Here is a 23,277-nt window from a genome sequence, read left to right as displayed (position 1 = left end):
GGATGGCGCCCGGTCCCTTCCCTGTGTGACTCCCTGAAGGGGTTCTTCTGGGGAGCAGGACGAAAAGGAGCTGGCTGGATGATGAGAAATGCCAAGGCCCTGAGCTCCGACACCCAGAAACTGCCCCAGCCCCCTGGGCCGATGCCCGTGTGTTGTCAGCTCAGGTAACACCTGAGGGCGGCTGAGCCGGCCCTGGGGAGCGGAGGCGGCTGTTTAATGACGGCCCTGGGAAACCAGTTGGCCACGAATCAAGCGATCCCTCTGCCTGCATCTTCACACAGAAACCCGCCCTGCAAAACCCCAGCAAACAGCCCCAGCTCCCCTGCCCTTAGCCCGCTCTGGAACTGTTAATTAAAAGTAATGCCGCTGAGACGTTATAACGACAAATATGAACCGGGGGGGGAGGGGGAGCCCTGCAGCAAATCCCATCTCCTGCCTCAGAACCCAAACCCGCTCCGCAATGCGCAGCTGCTCGGGAACTCGCCAGCACTGACCGGAGGCTGCGAGGCCACAATCCCTGCATCCGCACCCAGACCTGCAGCGTCCAATGGGGCGCTGCAGGAAGGTGCTCTGCCGGGCCAGGCCTATGCTGGATTCCCCTGGGCCTGCTCCCTAGCCCCTGAGCTAAAGCATTTCTCTGCCCCCCAACCTGTCTGTGCTTCACAGCACGTACAAGCTGCTTTTCCCCTAAAAAAGCGTGCGGTACGTATTATACCCCCCCACATGCCCGCACCCACCCCCCCTGCATATACGCACACCCGGACACACCCATGCATTCATCCCCCCACATGCACGCACCCGCATCCACGCCTACACACATGCCCCCACACGTATGCACACGTGTGCACCACACAGCCACTTGCACGCACACCCAAACGCACACCTACACACATGCACCCACACGTATGCACGTGTGCACCCCACAGCCACTTGCACGGACACCTGCATGCACACTTACACCCACACATATGCACATGCATGCACTGGACCAGCCACTTGCACACACACCTGCACGCACATCTGCACACCCACACGTATGCAGAAGCGTGCACCACAGCCACATGCACACACACACCTGCACGCACACCTACACACATGCTCCCACATGTGTGCACCAACACAGCCACATGCATACACACCCACACTGCACACCCACGCAGCCACCTGGTTCTGTACAATCCATAGCAAGCGCGAACCCTAAAGATCAAGCCCAGCCTCATTGCCAAGCAGTTTCACCTGCCCTGGCCTCAGTCCAACTGCGCTCGCTGCGTCTCTTGCCCTGCATCGCAGGGAAGATCCCTGGGGCGCAGAGGAAGGATAGGGGATGTGCCCAGGGCTCGCCAGGCAGTCAGTGGCAGCGCCCGGACTGGCGCTCAGGCGGGCAGAATCCCAACCTCGCCACCAGAACAGACACCCGTCCGAGCTTCGACTCTCTCAGAGCCTAGCATGGGCATCCTGAGGGGGGTCACTGCATACCTGAGACCTGCACTGCAAAGCACATCCGTTTCCAGCGCAAGCTAAGTCCCTAGACGTGGGGGCCCAGAGGGTGGATTCAGGTGCCTGGGCGGGGGGGAGATCTGTGGCCAAAAGAGCACAAGGAATCCCCCAAAGCAGCCTCTGCTCCAGTCCTCCCCCCGGGGACGGCACCTCCCTGCTTCTGATCTCCCCATCGCCGCATTGTGCCCCCCCGGTGCCTGGGGAGCTCGCTCACCATTGTCGCATCTCCAGTTGATGTTTATGCAGCGCCCGTTGGTGCAGGTGAACTGGGTCAAGGGGAAGCAGGTGGGGTAAGCTGCAGGGAAGAAAGGAACGGGCCCCATCAGTGCCGCTAACACCTCCTACCTTCCCCGGGGTGGACAGGGCCTGGGAACTGCCAGGCCAGATCAGCCCCAGCTGCCAGGGAAGGTGGACCACAGATAATGGTGAAATAACCTGTCCAGCGTGGAGGGGCCTTTCTAGCCCCAGCAGCTAGGGGACAGCTCATGAGGCCCTGGGTCCACTTACACCCCACCATACGTCACCAGACCTGCTCCCATCTCCAGCAAGGCAGCTAGAACGGCAGGGCCTCTCCCTGCCCCTGAGGCAGACCCCGGGACGCCTGCTGAAACTGACGAATGAGCAACCGACAGACAGGAAGAGGAGCTGGACTGGGGCCAAAGCCCTGTTCTTCCCCCCTGCCCCCCTGAAACCAGCCAGCCAGTCCCCCACCCTGGGGCCGGATCGGAGCTGGCGCCCACTAGAGGGGAAAGGTCCCACCCCCACTCACCGCAGGAAGCTGACTCATCCGAGCGATCCCCACAATCGTCGTCCAGATCGCAGGTCCAGGAGATGGGGATGCAGCGGCCGCTGGCGCAGGAGAACTGGTTGGGGGGGCAGGTCCGAGCTGGGCATGGGGCAAGACGGACACAGGGCGTTTCAATGATCCTGGCAGCACCATGATAAACGCCCATGGGGGCAAGTCCGCGAGGGCAGGGGTAGGAGCTGAGGCTGCAGTGGGGGCTACTAATTACCAGGCCTGCAAACGAGGTCAGGCCCTGACCGAAGGCCTGCACATGGCTGAGAAACCCGCCCTGCAAAACCCCAGCAAACGCAAAGCTCAGAGGCTTAGCGCCCTGCAAGGCTGCATGCACGGGGCGCTGGCTCTGCAGTCCTGGGCTCCGAGCCGCCCTGGGGACACGGGTGGGGCCGGGCGCGCGGGCTCCTCACCAGAGCAGGTGGAGTTGGATTCGTCCTCGTTGTTGCCACAGTCGTTGTCGCCGTCGCAGAGCCAGCGGTTGGGGATGCAGCGGTTGTTCTCGCACTTGAAGCGGTCCGAGGGGCAGGTGTGCTCGTCTGGGCGGAGGAGGGGAAGGAGACTCAGGACCCTGGGGTGCAAACCCCATCTCCTCCCCCACAGGCTTCATCTGAGCACTAGGGAGCTGGGCTGCAAGCCCTCCTGGAATTAGCCCCATTTGGGGAAACTGAAGCACAGAGAGGGGAAGGGACTTGCCCAGGGTTACACAGGGAAACAGTGGAGGGGTGAAAAGAGAACCCAGAATTCCTGGCATTTTAGCCCTCCCCGCCGCTGCAACCACCAGACCCCACTCCCTTCCCAGAACCAGGGATAGAACCTAGGAGTCCTGACTCTGAGTCCCCCCTGCTCTATCCACTAGACCCCACTCCCCTCCCAGAGCCGGGGACAGAACCCAGGAGTTGGCTCCCAGCCCCACAGCTGTAACCACTACCTCCACCAGGTCATGAGCCCAGCGCTGACTCTGGATTTCTCTGGGGAAAGAGCTGCTGGAGTGGGAAGGGCTGGGAGGCGGGGCGGGGGGGCGGCTGGGATGTTGGGGGGCACACACTGTTCATCACAGTGGCCGAGGACGGTTTAACCCCGCTGGAACTCCCCAGACCCTCAGGCTCCTACGCACGGCAGAGCTCCAGCGCCTCGTCGCTGTTGTCCAGGCAGTCGTTGTCCCCATCGCATTTCCAGCGCTCCTGGATGCAGCGGTTGTTCTTGCAGGCAAACTCCCCAGGCTGGCACTGCGGAGGGGGGACGTAGGACGGGTTGGCTGCCGAGGAGAAAGCGGGAGGGGGGTTGATTGTCATAAAGGCATTTTCCTTTGCAGCCGGCAGCGCACGGGGAAGCCTCCTGGGTTCGTTCCACTGCCCTGGGCCTCCCATGTTGCTCCCACCAGCAGGAGGGGAGGGTGAAATGCTCCCCGGCTCAGAGTGGCCCAGATCGACCCTCGCACGAGGCCCAGGATGACGGGGATCCAAGCCCCCTGTCCATGGGGCTTTGCTGCATGAGGGTGCTTAGGGGGAGCCAAACCAGGGGAGCTTTGTCCCTATTTCACAGACAAGAAAACTGACGAAACAGCAGGTGGGCCGCAGAGCCAGGGGAAGAACCCAGGAGTCCTGGTTCCCCGCCCTGTGCTGGGACCTGGCTGCCTCCTTCTCCTCCCAGGTGTGTGCAATGCGTAGCCAAGGGCCCTGCCCACTGTCTGTGTCTGACACACGAGTCTGGCAGATGGGGAAACTGAGGCACGGAGCAGTACCGGGACGTCCCCAAGGTCTCCCAGCAGCAGCACGGCAACGGGCGCTTGGTCTCCTGAGCCACTGACTCAGTGGTGTGGGGCCAGCTGGGAGACCCGCTCTCTCTAAGGCAGCCTGCTGACCCCGGAAGCATGACCCGGCGGGGGGGGGTGTTACTGCTAGTGGCACAGCCCCCTCGCGATCTCCATGGCAACGTACCTTGGCAGGTGACGGAGTCGGGCCCCAGGATCTGGTCTTGGGCACAGGCGCACTGGCGGCCCCGGGGGATGGCCAGACACAGGCTGCTGCAGCCCCCGTTGTTGACACGGCAGTCGTTGGTGCCCACTGCAGGGGGCAATGCAGAGTGAGAACAGCCAGACAGCACACGGGCGGGGGGTGGGGGGGGCTGAGTGCACACAGCTCCCGCTGTCTGCAGTGGAGGCTGCTGGGGGCTCAGCCCCTTGGGAAAACTGGGACGCACAACTGGGCCCAATTCAGCAAGACACTGAACCCTGCTGAGCTGTGCAGGACCCCTTGCATGGTTAGTGTTCAGCTCCTTGGAGAAGCAGGTCCCGAGGGCATATGGGGCGGGAAAGGATGGATAAAAGGAGACAGACAGAGAGACAGAGGAGTGGATGGGGTTCCATGGGTGGAGAGACAGACGAATACGTAGGAGATAGATAGATAGAGGGGGTGTATGGGGATGGAGAGAGAGAGAGATGGGGATAGACAGATAGATAGAGTGCTTGCAAGGGGACAGACAGACAGACAGACGGGTGTGCATATGGTTATATGGGTGGAGAGCCAGAGGACTATGTAGGGGATGGACAGTCGGACAGATGGATGGATAGACAGACAGACAGACAGGGGGTACATGGAGATGGATAGATGGGTGGATGAATAGGTAGAGTGCGTGCAAGGGGATAAACAGACAGACGGGCATGCATGCTGTTGCATGGGTGGAGAGACCGAGGACTATGGAGGGGATGGATGGATAGTGAAGGACGGAGAGATAACGGAAAGAGGGGACTGTTTAGGCTGGGAAGGGGGGTCTGATTCTCAGCAGTGCTGAGCGCCCCCGCCCTTAGATCTTACTGGTCTACTCTGGGGTCTGGATGGAAGCAGGGAGCAAAGGAGGGAATGCAGGAGAGGAATCAGGCTGCAAACAGTAATCAGGGAACCTCCTGGCTGCAGCATCCCCTGGTCCATGAGACCATCTCCTAAGGGAGCGCCCTCCCCCCCAGGAGACTGAGTGCTGGGCTGGACAAGAGCCGGGTGACTGCAGGGAGCGACCGTGCCCCAGCTCCGGTGTGGATCAGCCTGGGCCCCAAGGGTCCTTTGCAGGGAGCCAGTTGGGGGCCGTGGCCTGAAATGACAGGAGAGGAAACACCCAGGGGGCAGGAACAAGCTGGCAGAACAGCTACCAAGGGAGTGGAAAGCACCGGGGCTGATGGCCGGGGCAGAGGGAGGGATCCAGGGGGATCCAGCACCCGGACCAAGGAGCCCTAGATGTGGCCCGAGCCCCTCCAGCTTTGACCTCCCAGCCCCACATCAGGATCTCTTTCAGACAGGGCCCCTCCCCATATGGCCAGGACCTAGGGGCATAGAGTGAAAGCACCAAAATCCCAGACAGTTCCTCCGGCGCCTGCCCCGCGATAGAGCAAGGGCAGCGGGCTCCCAGCCACAGCCCAGCACCCCATCCCGTGCAGCCGATCGCACCATTTCACGCTGCCTGGTCGCCGGGGCAAGCAGCTGTCCGCGGCGCAGGGTGACGGAGCGCCGGGCCCTTTGCACACACCCCGCCCCTCCCGGTACCTTGCTGCTGCTGGGCGTCGTACATGCGGATCTCAAAGATGGGCGGGCGCTCGTTGCGCAGCAGGGTGACGGCCTTGGTCACCTGGTCCAGCCGGTAGATGCTGCCACTCCGGTACTCAGTCCAGAAGAGGAAGCTGCTGTAATGGCAGAGTCCAAAGGCGTGGTTCAGCTCCGGGCCCTCGTAGACAATCTGCAGGTGCAGGGGAGAGAGAGAGAACGTGGCTCGGCCTGGTCTGGGGCGGGAGGGGGGGCCTGCATGGAGACAGAAGGAGCCCAGCTCCGGGGAGCGGGAGGGTTAAGGAAAAGGGGGCAGCTCAGAGGGGGGGAAAAGCCGGCCTGGCCCCCCTGCTGGGCGGAGCAGAGAAGCTCAGGGAGGCTGGGGGCAGCAGAGCGGACGGACGGTCGAGGGACCAGCGAGACGGGACGCTTGAATCCGGCGTCTGAAAATCCCACCCGGCCCCTCTCTGCGTCTTTGGGCACCCAAACCCTCTCGGCAACCTGCCCCCAAGTAGCTCAGCCAAAGGCCTCCAGGAGGTTGGCGACAGAGCCAGGAATTGAACCCAGGTGTCCAGAGTCTTCGCTCCGAATCTGCCCTGTCTGGACCAGCTCCCCAGCCCCACCGAGGGCCCAGGTGTGCTGGGCGCTGCCCGGACCCAGAGAGACAGCCCCAGCCTAAGGACATTTTGTGGGGGCGGAGGGCAGGGATCAGTGGGGTAAAATTATCTCTGAGCTCCCCCCCAGCAAACACATCCTTAGCGGGAAGGTCACTGCGGCCGGCCCGAGGGGAAGAGGGGGAGGGAGTTAGGGGGCGTCCACTCACCTTGCGCTCGGTGCCGTTCAGAAAGATCATCTCGATGCGGTCGTAGAAGGCGTCCACCCAGTAGAGGACCTTGGCCGGGATGTCCAGGCTCAGCCCGTTGGGCCACAGCACCGTCTTGGAGGTGATGAAGACGTTGCGGTTGGAGCCGTCCATCCAGGCCCGCTCAATCTTGCCCCTCTTACTGTCCTTGGGGTCCTCCTCCCAGTCAGTCCAGTACATCCAGCTGACAGAGAGAGAGAGAGGGATGTCAGGCAGCATGGCCTAGTGGACAGAGCACTGGCTGGAGACACAGAAATGCCTAGATTCTATCTCTGGCTCTACTGCTGGCCTGCTGGGTGACAGTGGCTCAAGTCACTGCCTCGCTCTGTGTCTCAGTTTCCCCTCCCACCCTTAGTCTATTTAGACTGTGAGCTCCCCAGAGCAGAAACTGCTGCTCTATCTGTATGGGCCCCTGAGCTCAACAGGGGCCTTACAGCTGCTAAGACAGTTAACTAGGTATCTGTCCCAAGCAGCAGCCAGATGCCCCTCCCCAGCGGCACTGCGGTCAGGTATTTTCAGCGTGAATTCTTCCTCACCACCCAGCACCTAGTCACCAGAACCGGGAAGACCTCTCCTGCCAGCCTCAGGAGCCTCGGGCCCTGGGGAGTCGATCCTGGGAGCCAGAAGTACATTTTCATCCAGTTAAAGGATGGAGGCTCCCCAGCAGCTCTCGCCCTGCTCCCCACCGAGAGCGAAGTGGCCAAGGCAAGTGCAGACACCAGGACCCTGGCCCATAGGTCAGAACCAGGCTGAGCAGAGCGGGAGCCTGATGGGTCGTTTCATGCCACCGGCCAGGCCCGGCTCCAACAGGCCCAGCTCACCCAGGGAAGGCTGGAGTCCTCTGGGGTCAGGGCCTCTGGCTGGCTCTTCCTGCTGCCAATGGAACCAGAGGGAGTTAAGTGGGAAACCCTGAGCCAGCCCATGGTGCAGGGGAGATTCCTGCTCTGACAGGCAGCTGACTCTTCCTGGGGGGGCTGTCTTTGGCAGGAGGAAGTGCGACAGCTGTCTAGGCCGATGGGGCTAAATGTCTGAATCCCACCACCCCCATTTCCCCACGGCAGGGTGAACCCATGACCAGCGCATGCACATTGCAATTTTGTTCCCAGGCCTGCCGCAGGGCCTGTCTGAACCATTCCCAAGAGCGGGGTGTTCTGTGTGAGCGGCCAGGCAGCCCCCTCTTGCGGAGCATGGCACAGCTGGGCAGGCAGAGCCGGGCAGGAACAGCCAGGCAGAAGTAGGCAGAAGGGAAGGACGGTTCCTCTCCCACCGTAGGAATCGCCAGAGTGTAAATTTCTAGTCTGGGTCATGGAGGAGTTGGACTAGATGGTTGTGCTGGGCGCTGCCCAGAGCCCGACCAAGATCAGTGCCCCGTTGTACCAGGTGCTGGCCCCGCCCCCCGTGACCGAGATCAGGGCCCCCCATCGTGCCGGGCGCTGCCCAGACCCCGGTGACTGAGATCAGGGCCCCGTCGCGCCGGGCGCTGCACAGACCCTGACTGAGATCAGGGCCCCGTCGCGCCAGGCGCTGCCCAGACCCCAACCGAGATCAGTGCCCCGTTGTGCCAGGCGCTGGCCCCTCCCCCTGTGACTGAGATCAGGGCCCTGTCACGCCAGGCACTGCACAGACCCTGACTGAGATCAGGGTCCCGTCACACTGGGCGCTGCCTAGACCCCAACCGAGATCAGGGCTCCGTCGTGCCGGGCGCTGCACCAGCCCCAGCAGAGGTCAGGGCCCTGTACCCCCGGAGTCATTCGCCACCACCCACCCATTCAAGGGATCCACCACGATGGCTCTGGGGTGAGTCATCTTCCCTTCGATCAACGTCTTCCTGGTCTGGGCGGCCTTCTCCAGCCGCGCCACACTGATGGTCTTCTTGGGGCCGTCGTCCGTCCAGTACAGGTTGTTCCCCATCCAGTCCACGGCAATCCCTTCCACGTTGTGGATGCCTGTGTGGGAGAGAGAAACCACAATTCAGAAACCCCCACCAGCTGTGCCAGAGGCAGAGAGGCCAAGTGGATGCGACAGACCCGTACACATCCTGGCGCTTGCTTGGATTAGCCACTCAACAGAGCCCCATCCATCCCTACCCACAGGGAATTCCACCTGCACCATCGCGCTGGCCTGGCTTGCCACCCTCCAGTTCCCATTCTAAGCCGACGGGTCCCTTCGGCAGTCCCAGGGCACATTGCCTGCCTGGCCTGGGGAATGTTATGTTGTGTCACGGTGCCGGGGAGGGCTGGCACGCGACCGTTAGTAAGGCAAGCTGTGACACTTCGCCGGTGAGCTGGGCTAGCTTTACTGATAGGCAGGAGATGCAGGAGCCAGTGTAGCAACCATTTGAGGGACCAAAATGAGTTGCTTATCAGGAGCCCGTCCGTTAAAGGGGGTGCAGGATTTCGCTCGGGGCAGGTGGGGTGGCCTCCTAGCAGCGCCAGATACCTAATATAGGCTGGCTCCCCGGGCAAGTTTCCCTGAGGTTCCACATGGTCATGCTCCAGGGCATGACTTGACCTAGCTGAAGGATGGTCAGGAGGAAATGCCTCTGGCAGGCAGGTTAGCCCGTAAGCTACAGGGTTTCAGCCCCCTCCCTCTGCAGCAGCTGGTGCTGACCACTGCAGGTGGACAGGGCGCTCAGCTAGATGGACCCTGGTCCGATCCAGTCCGGCGCGTCCTGTGCTCCTGAGACACCCTGGGGGAAATAACAGTAGCAGCCCTCAGGCTCAGATTTGTCCGGGGCCACGTCCTTGGGGGAGAAAGGAAGACACACCATCCTCCCGGCAATCCTGGGCCTGAGGCCAGCACCCCACCCGGAGCCAGAGGGGAGGGTCCCCCGTTGCCTTCACCAGGCTTTGCGCTGGGGCCCACCCACGCTGGCAGAGACAAAGGGCCGCCCCCCCTTGCCCGTACCATCTTTCAGGATGGTCTCGCGCTCCGTCCCGTCGATCTTCTGGCGCCCTATCAGGTAGCTGGTGGTGTCGGCGAAGTAGACGAAGCCAGTCTCGGCGTGGAAATCCAGGGCCCGAGGATTCATCAGGTTCTCGATGGGGATCATGTGTTCGTCCGGTACCTTGGCACCTGTGTCCATGCCCCGGATGATGCCGGGGCGACCCTTCCCGTACACCAGGAACAGCTCGTGCTCCGGCTCTGCAAGGCAAAGGGGGGGTCGGGGGGGGCGCGTCAGCCCAGTGTGACTGCTCCCCACCGGCAGGGGTCCGGCCTGCTGGCAAGTTAGCCCCCCTGGCTCCAAGGGAGGGGGGATTTGCTCTCCGGGGAGAGAGGATCGAGGGCATGGGCTGCAGCCCACTGAGCTAACTTCAGCATCTTATTTCAGTCCGCGGGGACGCAAAGGACCCGACTGGCTTGTACCCCAGCTGGAAGAAGCCGGCGTACGCAGTTAGCAGCAGGCTTCAAGACCTGTGTGCTCCGGCTACCTGGCCCGACAGTCAGCCGGAGTTTTGGGGAGCTGGGGAAGGTGTGCTGAAGGGGGACGTTTCTGCCAGGTAACCCCCAGAACTCTGAACCGATGCTAGGCTGGGATATCTTCAGGACAAAATGTTGGCGAAGGCTCAACCACGAAGTTGCCGCGGCAACCAACTGACGTCTACGGCAATAAGTGCAAATGACGCCTACGCTGACCTATAGGATACAGGTGCGGAAACGTTATTAGGGTGAGGAAGTTAGACGCAGCCAAGGCAGGCTGGGCATATGAATGAATATGCGGCCCCCAGACGCCATCACAGCCCACAGCACCCTGTACGAAGGGTGGGCCCGTCTCAGGTGGGAGCGGGGCTCGCTTGGCATGCCAGGAACAGGGCTGGACCTGCGTCTCTTACCGCCAGATCCCCAAGGGAGGGGGTGCGTGCAGGAGGAATGATACAGGGTATCAGCGTTAACTCTGGATGTCTGCCACATGGGTCGGCGCTTTGGTGTCTTTATTAATTGCTGAAAGCTTTGCCCTGCTCTCAGTGCAAGTGTCTAGATTGTGACCAGAACCAGCGACTTAATTAGATGGCCTGGATTCTGCTGAGCCAGATCCTGGGACTAGAACCCTGCAATCCCCCAGCTCGTTGACTCAGAATTAACTGGGAACCAACAATAACCCATCACCACTAAGGAATGGGGCCGCAGGGCTGGGCAGAGCTGAAGAAGGATCCCTGGGAGTGGACGAGCTTTGGGAAAAGGAGTCAGATGAGCCTTACGACTGATTATTGTTTTTTGTTAACAAAGCCAAGCTCCAGGGAAGGGAGCGAGTTTGGACTTCACAGTGGGCGCAGGCTGGGAAAATGCCCACACTGTGGAGGTCACCGCACAGACCCCACCAGGTCGCCGGGCAGCTGTTGGATCTGGTACAGCCGGTGTCACCACAACGTGGCGCTGACAGGCACCAAACCGACTCTTTGCTCTGCGACTTGCATGACGCCCTCAATATTAGCAACATGCAGGGAAACAAATCCATGCATCAGCAAATCCTTCTGAAACTTCCGCTGAAATGACCCACAGCTCAGGATGACGGCTGGGGTGGGGAAAAAGGGAAATTAAGCAACACCCATTGACTACTGTAATCGTGTTTTTCACTTTGGGGCTTTTCACAACGGATCCTCTTGGCTGCCCTGAGTGAATTCAAGGTTATAAGCAGCTAGGCTGCCCGGTGCTAACCACAAGCCAAAGAACAGTTTGTAGTCTCTAGTTGCCAAGGAGGGGTTCAGGGCCTGTAAGAGTCCTACCCCCCAATAGGATGTCCTATTTATTCCTAGAGTTCCAGGCACTTGTGCTGGGAACACACAGAGATTCCTGCTTTAAAACAACTAATAGAAACTCTCCCCAACCCCCTCCCAGGGTAAGCCCATTTTTGCAGCAGCCTAGAGCAAAGGCTTTTCCAGACCTAGCTCTGTCTTATTCTGTCGCACAAATCATGCAATTGCTTGCACGAATAGAGCGCTGCATGCACGCGTGCCCCTTTGTGCAAGTAACACCTGATTTGCACGCACAAAGGCATGTGTTCCGCATGCAGCTACTTCTGAATGCACAAGTGCCCACTGGAGTCTGCTACTGCCTGATTTGCACGCGCAAATGGGAGTGTTAGCCATGCAGCCACTGCCAGACTATCCGAACACTGCCCAATGTAACTGCCTTGCTCTCTCCCTTCCTGGAAGCTCTCTGTGCCCCTTGCTCCTCCCCAGAGTAGTTGCAGTCTGTTCTCCCTCCCTAGCCGACCCCCTGCTCCGGCTCCTGGATCAGGAACACTACTCACTTTTGCAAGACTTCCCGTCGCTGCCCAAGCTGAATCCAGATCGGCACCGGCAGGTCCGGGTCTTGTGGCTGTTCCCGAGGAGGCAGATGTCAGAGCAGCCTCCAGGTTTGCCGAACTGGTCTGGTTCACAGGCGTGGCTCCGCACTTTAAGGGCAAAGACCAAGCACCCGATTTAGTGGACTTGCATTACTGTCTAGCCAACCCCATCAACATGCTTCTAGGGCAAAGCCGCGTGCCCTTGGAAACCTCACGTAGAACGGCCAAGCCGCAAGGAGGTGGCCTAACATGAGGCAGAACAGCCTTGTGGGTACAGAACCGGGCACGGGTTCATTCATTTCTCACCTCTGCCATCAGCTCCCTGTGTGAACTTGGGACAAATCATGTCCCAAGAGACAATGCTGCTATCGGCTCTTATATGGCGCTGCTCCGCCAGGGTGCTCACGGCACGACAGTATCATTCTCCCCATTTTATAGAGAAGGAAACTGAGGCACAGCAAAGGGAAGGGACTTGTCCAAGGTCACCCAGGAAGTCAGTGGCAGAGCCCAGGCCTCCAGTGTACCAGCCCAGAGCCCCATCCACCAGGCAGCTCTTCTCTTTCTTCTCCTGAGCCTGTTTGGATGGTGAGTTCTTTGGGGCAGGGACTCTCCCACGCTACACATTGCGACCCCGATCTGCCAGATACTCAATACCAGTGAGGACTGGCCCATTTCTGCAGCACTAACAAGCTGGCTTTTGGCAATTCCGCTCCCTGCCCGGCCAGGCGTCTCCAGCGAGCCAGCGTCGCACGGAGACTGACTCAGATGGCACTACGCTCCTCTGCGCCCAAATCCACTGCTTAGCTTTGTATTTTGGAAACTGCTGAGCAGGCCGGAGACACTAAGAGGATTTTAAACTTGCAAATTGATTAACTAAAAGGAAGGCGGGGGGAGAGGGGGACAAGCCGCCCTGCCCTGGAGACTTTAACCGCTCCAAAGGGTTTCTAGCAAACAGGAGCATCAGGCATGGATAGGTTGGCGCCAGAGTGGGGAGGGAATCAGCAGCCGTACACGGGAGCCATTAATATTTCAAGAGGCCTCATCTGCTCCATTTTCCTTCCTTCTTTTCCACGAGACGGTAATTAATCAAGCCGGCCTGAGCCCCAGTTGGCGGAGCCGCTAGGGACAGCTGTCATTTTTCTCTCTCCTGGAGAGAGACACCAGAGGGTGGAAACGCGCCGGATGAGCAGCAACCGATTAAAACAGCAGCTTGGGCTAAGCCGCCCAGAGGAATGAAACACTCAAGAGCCCCTGCTGGTGATGGAAATTCAGGAGCCCCAAGTCTCTGGGAGCCCCAAGGGATGACGGCGCTGCTTGGTGCCCCTAGCCCCCTCCACAGTCAGCGGCTGGGAAAACGAGGCCAGCATCCACAAAAGTCTGGAGGCTCCTAAATATCTTCATGGATCTGGGTCCTAGTGGCTGACTCTGTGCTTTAAGGAACTTCTGTGCATCATTTAACCTGCCCGTACGGGATCAGACAGATGGAGCAGTGGGTCTGACCCTGCATGGGCAGGATGGAGGACTGGATGGAGAAGTGGGTCTGACCCTGCATGGGCAGGATGGAGGATTGGATGGAGCAGTGGGTCTGACCCTGAATGGGCAGGATGGAGGATTGGATGGAGCAGTGGGTCTGTCCCCACATGGAGGGATACAGCACGAGATGGGGCCCAGGAGTCGGCTCCTACATCCTTGTGAATCATGTCTAATTTCGGGCCTAAGCCCCTCTGCTTTCCTGGAACAACCATGCTCCTTTTCCCCATTGGGGTTGCAGGCACGGGGGAACACTTTGCTCAAACAAATAAGCCAGGCCCCATGGCAGCCCAAAGCCAGATGCCCCATTGTCCTGTCCCAGCCCACCAGGAGAACTGACAAGTCCTGCCCCTTCACTGGGCACTTCAATCACCACTGAGGCTGCCAAACCCCGACAGGTGAGGGAGGGATTTGTACCCACACGCCAGCTCCCTACCTGTGGGCTGCCGTCGCTGGTGGTAGATATGCAGGGCTCCCCCCTTGTCCACCCGGGTGACCACCTGGTACTCGGTGCTGTTGAAGCGGTTGACCCGTATGACGCTGGTTTTCTGCTGGGCGTTGGCGTTGTCCGAATTGGTGGCGTAGAGGTAGTTCTCGAAGACGGTCAGGCCGTAGAGATGCTCAATCTGAAAGGCACCGTGCCGGGGCGGGCGTGAGCAGACAGCCTCAGGAATGGAGCTTGAGATCCCTCCCTCTCTTGCACCCTCTGAGTACTAGGGCTGGTGGGTGGCACTTAACCCAGCGGCCTCCGGGGGGCGATGGGAAACCACACAAATCTGCCCTGACCAGACTATGGAAAGGAGGCAGGCGGAGCCAACGGGTCGATCCACGCACGTGTCGGACCCCACTCAGCACCAGAACTGGGTGGGAAACGGTTTTCCCGTCCTGCGAGAATTTCCCTACAAAAGGGGCCGGATAACATGCACTACAACAGTGAGTACAGGGAACAGGGGTATTAACCCGGCCACCATAACAGGTGTTACCGCTATGACACTACCTGGCTTACACGGGGCTTGTTCACGACCATCTTCTAACACACCTTCAAATCCTCATCTAGACACGGCCACTGGGTTTAAGAGCAGCTCATTTCTATTTAGCTTAAAGCTGCTCCTACTCAACTTGGGCTACGCTTGACTTAAACCAGAATCAGAGAGTCCACAAAGCCGCATGCACCAGGGGTTTAAAAATCGCTTTGTTAAATGAATCCGGTGCCACCGTGCCGGCACGCAACCCCCCCGGGGCCAGAAGCCAACGGGTTTCAAAACCTGCTTTGTCACTGCCGGGGTGGCGGCTTGCCAATCGGTTTAGGAGAGGGCTGCGCTGCTGAAATGCCTGTCTCTCGATGAGGCCCCAGACCAGGCCGGCAGGAGGATCAATAGGAAGCAAGAGCCGGGATAAACCATTTGTACAGCACCCGGCACAGGCCTGGGGCTCGAAGGTAATGCACTTAATAAATAACAGGGATCATATACACAGCTCTCATCTCTAGAGACCCTTCTCTGCACCCGGGATTCCCTTCCAGCGGGCGCTCGCTCACCAAGATGCCCTGGATGATGGTGTGCCGGTTCTTGCCCTCGTAGTCCACCACCTCGATGTAGTCCAGGTAGGCGTCGGCCCAGTACACCAGCCGGCTGACCAGGTCCAAGGTGATGCCATGGGGGAAGACGATCTTGCTGTCCACCAGCTTGGTGCGGTTCTGCCCGTCCATGTCGCAGCGCTCCACCTTGGGGATCTGCCCATAGTCGGTGAAGAAGACTTTTCTGGGGGTGGAGGAAAGGGGGAACATGAGAGCTCAGAGGATGGGGGTGAGGGACAATCTCCACACGCACTCAGGTCCATAAGCATGCACGCGCAAACACACACACTCATGCACGCACACCCACGTGTGCACTTGCTGCGATTACAAAAGCGTTTATTAGCCTGCTTGCAGGAGAAAGGAAAACCCAGGACCTAGCCCCAGGTAAAGAACTTACCAGCTGGGGTCACTGTCCCCAGAGACGCAGCCGCATTGCCGGCTGCAGGACTTAGCTGGAGGTCCCAGGACTGCGAGGTCACCAGACCTCAGCCAGGCAGCTGATGGGCTCATAGGACACGCATGGCGCAGCTTCCAGCCATAGGCCGGCCACCGCAGCTCCAAGCTGCTCAGTCAGAGGTAGCTCCGCCTGCTGGAGCCTGGCTGGGCTTTCCCATTCTCCCTGCAGCACCGGGAAGCCAGGCCCAGCAGCAGTGGACCCAGAGCAGGATCCCGGCGACAACCCCACAGAAGCTGACCCGGTTGAGTGAGTCACAACAAGGACTCGATCCAACGCTCGCTTTAGTCAGCGGACAGCATTCAGGCCCCGTGACCGGCTACCATCTGTCCACATGCTGTCTACACTGTAGGTCTTCAACACGCTGTCGGCAGTGTTGTGGTAGCGGTGTCGGTCCCAGGGTTTTGGAGAGACCCGGTGGGTGAAGTCATCTCTTTTATTGGACCAAATCCTGTTCCTGAGAGAGACCAGCTTTCGAGCGACACGGAGCCCTGCTCGAAAGCTTGTCTCTCCCACCAGCAGACACTGGTCCAACCAAAGGTATCTCCGACCTTGCCTCTCTTGGTCAAGCTAAAACCATTTTACAAACACACCGTGTGCGTCAGACAGGCCGCCAGGGCGGAGGAAGACACAGGCCTACGAAGATGACTTTCACAGAGCTCTTGGCGTGAGCGAGAAAACCGGGCACTGAGGCCAGGCGTTAGCTAAACCCCAGTATTTTCCCGAGCGCACTCAGAGGGTAGTGGGATTTTAGCAGCTCTGGGTTGCCTTGCTCTTCCTGAGGCGCAAGGAGATTGCACTGAACAGCTCTTCTTTAAACGTCACGGAGGGATATTCGGTCCAGCCTCAACATGGGGGCTGGACTAGATGACCTCGCCAGGTCCCAGCCAGCCAGATATTTCTATGGTTTTCTAACATGGTAACAAGTCACTCCTTCCCAGGAAAGAGTCTGCATTTACACGCAGACCTGACCGTTAGTCTCTGCAGCCTTGGCCAACCAGGACAGCAATTCCACTCAGGAGGGTCCCTCTGCAGCCGCAGGAGGGCAAGTCACCAGCTGTAGGCCAGGCCTCGCTAGTCTGCATTAGCTGAGCCCACCTGCCGCATCTCCTCCTCAAAACAAGGCCTGACTCAAAAAGCCTGGAGATTCAAAGGTGCTGGGAAAAATAACCCTCCTTTGTAGCCGATATGTTATTTGGTCGAGATGAGACCGCAGGGGAATGCATGTGGCTGGAGTTCACACACATGTGCACAGAGTACATGGTGGGATTATACACACCCACACACACACTCACTCACTCTCCCACATGCCACCTGCCCAGATTTCACACACTATTCCATTTCTTCCCAAAACAACGCCTTCCACTCCTGCTCTCATTTTCTTCTGCAGCTATCAAGCACTCGGCTAGCCCAGCTGATGACTCAGCATCACCAGACCAGCTCCCTGGCGCACAAGATTTCCCAAAAGGCAGCTGCTCGGAGGGCCATTACCTGAATTGTACACAGGATGTACAGCTACATGGAGTGAGAGACATTCACCCTCTACTGGGGATATGACTCATCTTAGTTCCTGAAAACCCTTTCGGAGACGGTGCAATCTCACTGACAGTGGCAGCCCTGTACTGCGTGAGTCAGCGACTTGCATGTACTAGAGGGGTAAGAATTGAGATGCCAACAGCAAATGTCCCACATGATGGGGACACAGTCTCACTGATGAGGAACTTTAGCCCTTACTGGGGGGTTAAAATGAGTTGAGTTTGCCAGGGGTAAAATCAAGATCAGACCCAAGCTGGATCGTCCCAGGAGAAAATGGGGAGGGGTCACAAGTCTTTGTCACTGATGGTTGTTTAAAGCCGGGGTTCTCAACTTTTCTCTTTCTGAGGCCCCCACAACATGCTATAAAGACTCCATGACTCAGCTGTGCTACAACTGGTTTTCTACATATAAAAGCCAGGGCCGGCGTTAAGGGGTAGCAAGCAGGGCAATTGCCCAGGGCCCCATGCCACAGGGGGCTCCCCAAAGCTAAGTTGCTCAGGCTTTGGCTTCAGCCCCAGGTGGCGTGCTCGGGGCCCTGGGCTGCAGTCCTGCACAGTGGGGCTTTGGCTTTCTGTCCGGGGCCCTAGCGAGTCTAACACCGGCCATGCTTGGTGGACTCCCTGGAACGTGCTCGCGGCCCCCCAAGGGGGCCCCAGGCCTCTGACTGAGAACCACTGGTTTAAAAGGCCCTGGGTACAGAACACAGCAATAAAAACACCAGGTGGGTTTTGCTGATATTCCCTGGCCTCGGGGGTAACGGCACTGAACTGAGATCAGGTTTGACTTCCCAGCTTTGCCAAAGACTCGCCAGGTGACCTGGGGCCAGTCTCTGCCTCTCCCTCTGTGAAATGGGAAGAATGAGCCCTCACCTGCTTAGCCTGGAAGAGCTGAACTTCTCGCAACAATTGGCTTTGTTCCTCCATCAGGCTCTCTACCTGCCAAGCCCACAGGTGCTCAGCGCTCACACTCTGAGCGACTCCATCGCTCGCTCTGCGCCATGCCCAGCACAACTGGGCCCAGATCTCAGCTGGGGCCGATGGGAAACACACCGGGAAGGACCAGACAGACATGGGGAAGGTTACACGTCTGGGTGAGCCATGCCCCTGGCTGGACTGACCATGGGGCAGCACCATGGTTTCCTGTTGTTACGGTCACACGTCAGGCCCCTTGGCTCAGCTGGCCTCTCCTCCCCCCCTCTTACCCCATGGCCGGGTCCAGCGCGATGCCCTTGGGGTTGTACAGCTCCAGGTCGAGCAGCGTGACGCAGGTGTCCCCGTTCCTGTTGCAGACAAAGATCCGGTCGTCGATGTCGTCCACAAAGTAGAAGTTGCCGGTGAGCCAGTCGATGGCCATCTGCTCCACGTCTAGGGCGGGACAAAGGCGGGTTAGGTGGCTGGCGAGCGTTAGGGAGCCGGGCACGCCAGGAAATCACAACCGCTGGGAGCTGAGCCATCCTGCGAAGCCGGCTGTGATTTTGCAGCCCCCAAGGGAGCGGAGCTCGGGCTCCAGCAGCGGGCACTGAGCCCTCAGAAATCTGGGTCTGGGCTTTCTGGGAAATCACACCCCAAGGGTCCGCATCAAAACCAACCCCCCAGCTGGCACTGCCTGGCCCCTTCCTTGGCTGGCTCAGCAGAGGCCAACAGGCGCATGGAGACCAGCCTCCTGCTTTCACCCCGCAGAGGGGGCCCAGCCTAGACTGGGGAAGACTCGGAGAAATGGAGGAAAGGGAAGGGGCAGAGAAAAGAACAGGGAGAGAAGAGAAACAACAAAGAGAAGGAAGGTACAGCAGCAGAGAAGCCCGGAGAGGAGGGTCACCCCGTTCATACGGCTCACACCTCACTGGACATTTCAGCTGGGAATTTCTAAGCCACCTAAGGGAGTCAGGCCACAACTCCCACAGCTCCTAATCCCCCTAGGCCCCTTTGGAAACACCACCGAGCCCCCAGATCTGTGGGAGCCCAGCAGCTCCCAATTCCACACTGCCCCTCCTGGGTTCAGGTCTGACTGCGGCTGGGGTACGTCCCAGGATTAGTGGAAGAGGGGTTTCCAGCAGCAGCACACCCCAGCGATGGGCGATATCCAACACACGCACACGCTGCTGAACTTCCTGCCAGTGAGAGAGGAGGGGAGCGCAGAGGGAAACAGAACTCCTCTTCCCGCAGCTGTCAGGCGCTGGGTGCGTTCGAAAATCTGGCCCTGTACGAACCCCTGCTCGCCAACCCACGCCTCTCCCCGACTCTGGCTCATTTTGAGGGTGTTTCTAAATCCACAGGGTTCACAAATGAGTGATGCTGTGACAGGGCATGATTTGCCCCTTCCACGGGTAGGGTGATTATTGTAGCAGTCAGAGGCCCAGCTGGGCTAGGCGCTGTAACCACACATAGCAAGCAAGGGTCCGTGCCCTGGAGAGCCTGCATGCGAAATACACAAAGGCTGGGAGGGGAAACTGAGGCACAAAGGGAAGCAGTTTGTCCAAGGTCACCCAGCACAGCTAGGCCTCCTCATTCCCAGGCCACAGCTGTCGGCCCCTAAACCCCGTGTCCATCCTGGACCTCCAGGCCAACCCCTGCTGTGCACCGATAGCACATACAATCAGCTCCTTGGACACATACTGCAATGCCCCCCTTTATTCCCCCCCAGCGGGGGTTTACCATCCCCCTTGCCGATCTCTCCCCTCCCCAGGAAGTTTGCTGCAGGGGTGACTGTTCCATGTCCTCGTTGCTACAGGCGCCCATTCCTGTGGGCGATTCTCGCTGGGAGAGGTTGCCAGCACTTTGGAGGACAGGATTAGATTCAAAATGACCTCGACACACTAGAGAAGTGGCGAGGGGGTCGCACTGCTGCAAAGGAGCTGGGCGGCGAGCGGTTCACAAATCGAACATGCGTCGGCCATGCGAAGCAGTTGTGAAAAAGGCTCGTGTCATCCCGGGGTGCGTAAACGGAAGCGTCATGCGACAGATCCGGGGGGGGGGGGGATGCTGTCCTGCTCGACTTGGCCCTGGGGAGGCCTCAGCTGGAGTCTGGGTCCAGTTCTGGGCCCACACATTACAACAGAGGTGGATAAATTAGAGAGTCCAGAGAAAAGCGACAAAAATGATCAAAGGGTTCGAACCCTGGAGCTCTGAGGAAAGGTTAAAAATCCTGGGCAGGTTTTGTCTTGAGAAAGGAAAGCGGGGGGGGGGGGCGGCGGCTGAGAACAGGCTTCGGATCTGTTCAGGGCTGTTCGAATGGGCCTGGAGATTAACTGTAACAGGCTGGACAAACTCCTGCCTGGACTGGCTGAGGCTGTCTGGGCCCTGCCTCAGCTCAGGGGGCTGGACGGGACGACCTCTCGGGGTCCCTGCGTTTCTCTGACTCTATGGTTCAAAGGCCCTCGGGCAGCCATGACCCAGCCCCATGCAAAAGGGGAGCTTTCCAACGGTTTCAAGATCACAGGCAGGCCGCCAGGAGGACAGTGCCGCGCCGAGGGGAGATGGGAGAAGCGGCTCTAAAAGCTGCAGCAGGGGCCGCATTCGCCGCAGCACAAAGCCGGGGTTCTGGGGGGGAAGCGCTGTGCGGCCGGCAGCGTGCCCGGGCTCCCACAGGCCAGGCGCTGCAGGGAACCGTGTGGCATTAATCCGCCCGAGCAGCCGATGCAGGTGAGAGTCGGAACCTGGCACGCCGGGTTTAAGGAGCTGATTAAAAAAAAAAAAGCCCCTTAAATCGGATAAGCTCATGGCACCCACATTCCTCCCCTGTAAACAGGTCAGTGTTCCATGGAGCTGGCTTAGGGGGCCAGGGCCGCCTGGTGCAAAGAAATGTCTTCGTTCGACAACCCTAGTTCTTTTTTTTGGGGAGAGGGGGCGGTTGTGATCTAGCATGTAGGATACTGGGCTGGGAGTCAGGATGCCTAGGTTCTATCCCAGCTCTGAACAGACCCGCTCTCTGGGCCTGATTCCCAGTCCCTTGCTGATCTAACCCCTAGACTCCATTCCCCTCCCAAAGCTGGGAATTGATCCCAAGGGTCCAGGCTCCCCCCCTTCCCTACACTCCAACCATTAGATGTCCTTCCCTTCTTAGAGCGTGAAAGAAAACCCAGGTGTCCTGACAAAGCTGTCAGAGGAAGGGGCTGAGTGTGATAGCTTTTGGGTTTTGATCCTATCTCTGGAGGGGGAGAGCGAAAAGAACCCAGAAGTCCTACATCCCAGCCCCTTCATCTGGCCTTCCTCTGTCTCGTCTACTGAGATGATGAGCTCTTCGGGGCAGGGACTGTCGATCGCTCGGTGTTTCTTAGACCCTTTGTAGCCGAATTTTTTTTCTTTCTTAACATGAAACATCTCCAAGGTGAGTAACTGCTTTGTTCAACTCCCAACAGTGTGTAGGGAAGGCTGAAAATCTCATTAAAAAACAAACAAAAAAACCAGACAGATGCAGAAGTTACATTTACAGACACTAAAAGCAGAGATGGTCCAGTGCGGGCCAAATTAATCAGTCACCCTTTCCCCGCCCCTCACCTGCTTGGATAGCACCCACAGGTCTGCAATCCAAACAGAAACCAGCCAGGGGTGAGGGTCAATTTACACAACGCATCACTAGGAAGGAGCGGGAAAGGCTCTGGAAATATTTTTGGTGGCCGGTAGCAAGGTTTTTACTCCAGTCACAAAGACAGTGCCAAAACTGACATAAATCACAGCAAAGCATCGACTCCCGGCTTCTAACCGCTTCCTCTCCGGCCCCAGCCTCGGCTGCGGAGCGGTTGGTTCTTGAGCGAATCTCAGATAAGGCCAAACAAGCCGACTGTGCCCAGCACCAAGGGAGGAAAAAGCCAATACAGCTTGCAAAGGACCAGGAAACCCATAGGTAACAAGAGGGGACAGCAAGGCAAAAAAGGGGGGGGGGGAAGGGGGCCAAAGGACAAAACTCCATCAGTAAAATAGCATCCACCTATTGTCTCGTGCAACCAGGGCGGATCCCACAGCATTCACATGGTTAAAGAACAACCAGCATGTCCATCTTAACCCAGCCTTCTTGGGCCAAACCAGGAGCGGACCTTCACTGCGACTGCTGCAGGGGGGGCCCATGGAGCTGAAGAGGACACTGGGGACAGAATCCGCTTTGGCTGAAATGCTGGAGGCAAGTGGGGAGTTGCTCAGATACCACAGGGACGGTCACCACAGAGAGATAGAGATAGATAGATAGAGGGGGTGTGTGGGGATAGATAACGTAAATCCTGCTGATGAGGGTCACCACTTATAATCTGACAGGAACGTCCATCCATCCCTCTGTCTACCCATCCCCATCCTTCCACTCCATCTAGCTTCCTCCACATCCCCCACATCTGTGTCTAACATTCTGCCCCATATGTACCAGCCCATCTATCTACAGGCCGCTACCACCATGGGTTGGTCCCTTTGTGCTCCCCTGCCTGTCTCCACCTGCTGTCTCTTGTCTTCCCCTTCGATTGTGAGCTCTTCGGTGCAGGGGCCCTGGAGTTTATACAGCACCTAGCGCTGTGGACTGCTGGCCCATGATGATAATACCACCTGCACAACTATGATTATACTTCTCTCTCCATTTGGGCTAGCGATCTACCCTTCCCCCTTACAGACCCTCAGAAACTAGCTACATTTTTTCAAGAGCCCCCCTGCCTGCAAGCACTCGGGATGCCAGGGACCCTGCATTTGGAAGTTCCCTCGCCCACCCATCCAGCTTCGACGACGTAAGAAACCTCTTCCCCTCCCCACCCAGGGTGCGTAGCAGGCAGGGCAGGCTCTGGCTGTAGCAGACCTCTAGGACGGGCCTGGCCTTTGAATAGATACCGGCCTTGCTGACCGTGAACCCCGACGCACTGCCGGGCAGGGGATTAGGATGTAGGCAGCCGGGCCAGGGAAGCAGCTGCGGCATCATGTGTCACTGGGCACAACTGCTGCATCAAGGGTGGAGCCTGAGAGATACACAATCTGCCCTAACCTTCCGGTGGCTGGACCCTCACACACACAGGTGGACAAGGGGGAAACGGGGGCGGAAGGGGAATGAGACGGGTTTGTTTTGGAAACCAGAGGTGTCATTTCTCTGCCGCAGCATGGGTGACTTTGGGCAAGCGAGAACAAGCCTTCCTTGCCTCCCACCGCTTGGTCCCTCTTCCAAGGTCTCTGGGGGAGGGCTATCTCGCCCGAAGTGTCTGTGCAGCACCCAGCCCAACGGGGCCCCCCCGCACTCAGCTGTGA

General features: G+C 58.7%; 1 protein-coding gene across 1 annotated transcript in view; it reads right to left on the bottom strand.

The window, feature by feature from the left end:
• The window catches only part of LRP1 (LDL receptor related protein 1), a 175,457-nt gene that overhangs the window by 62,008 nt on the left and 90,172 nt on the right, over positions 1-23,277 (bottom strand). Inside the window, 13 exon segments of the mRNA XM_038378412.2 lie at positions 1,712-1,792; positions 2,267-2,383; positions 2,707-2,832; positions 3,411-3,551; positions 4,234-4,359; positions 5,830-6,019; positions 6,650-6,872; positions 8,454-8,634; positions 9,596-9,832; positions 11,940-12,083; positions 13,942-14,131; positions 15,043-15,265; positions 18,273-18,435. Of these exon segments, the coding sequence (XP_038234340.1) occupies positions 1,712-1,792; positions 2,267-2,383; positions 2,707-2,832; positions 3,411-3,551; positions 4,234-4,359; positions 5,830-6,019; positions 6,650-6,872; positions 8,454-8,634; positions 9,596-9,832; positions 11,940-12,083; positions 13,942-14,131; positions 15,043-15,265; positions 18,273-18,435 (2,142 nt within the window).

Source organism: Dermochelys coriacea, chromosome 20 (assembly GCF_009764565.3).
Source record: "Dermochelys coriacea isolate rDerCor1 chromosome 20, rDerCor1.pri.v4, whole genome shotgun sequence".
NCBI classification, from domain to species: domain Eukaryota; kingdom Metazoa; phylum Chordata; order Testudines; family Dermochelyidae; genus Dermochelys; species Dermochelys coriacea.
This window is presented reverse-complemented; position numbering and strand designations above follow the sequence as displayed.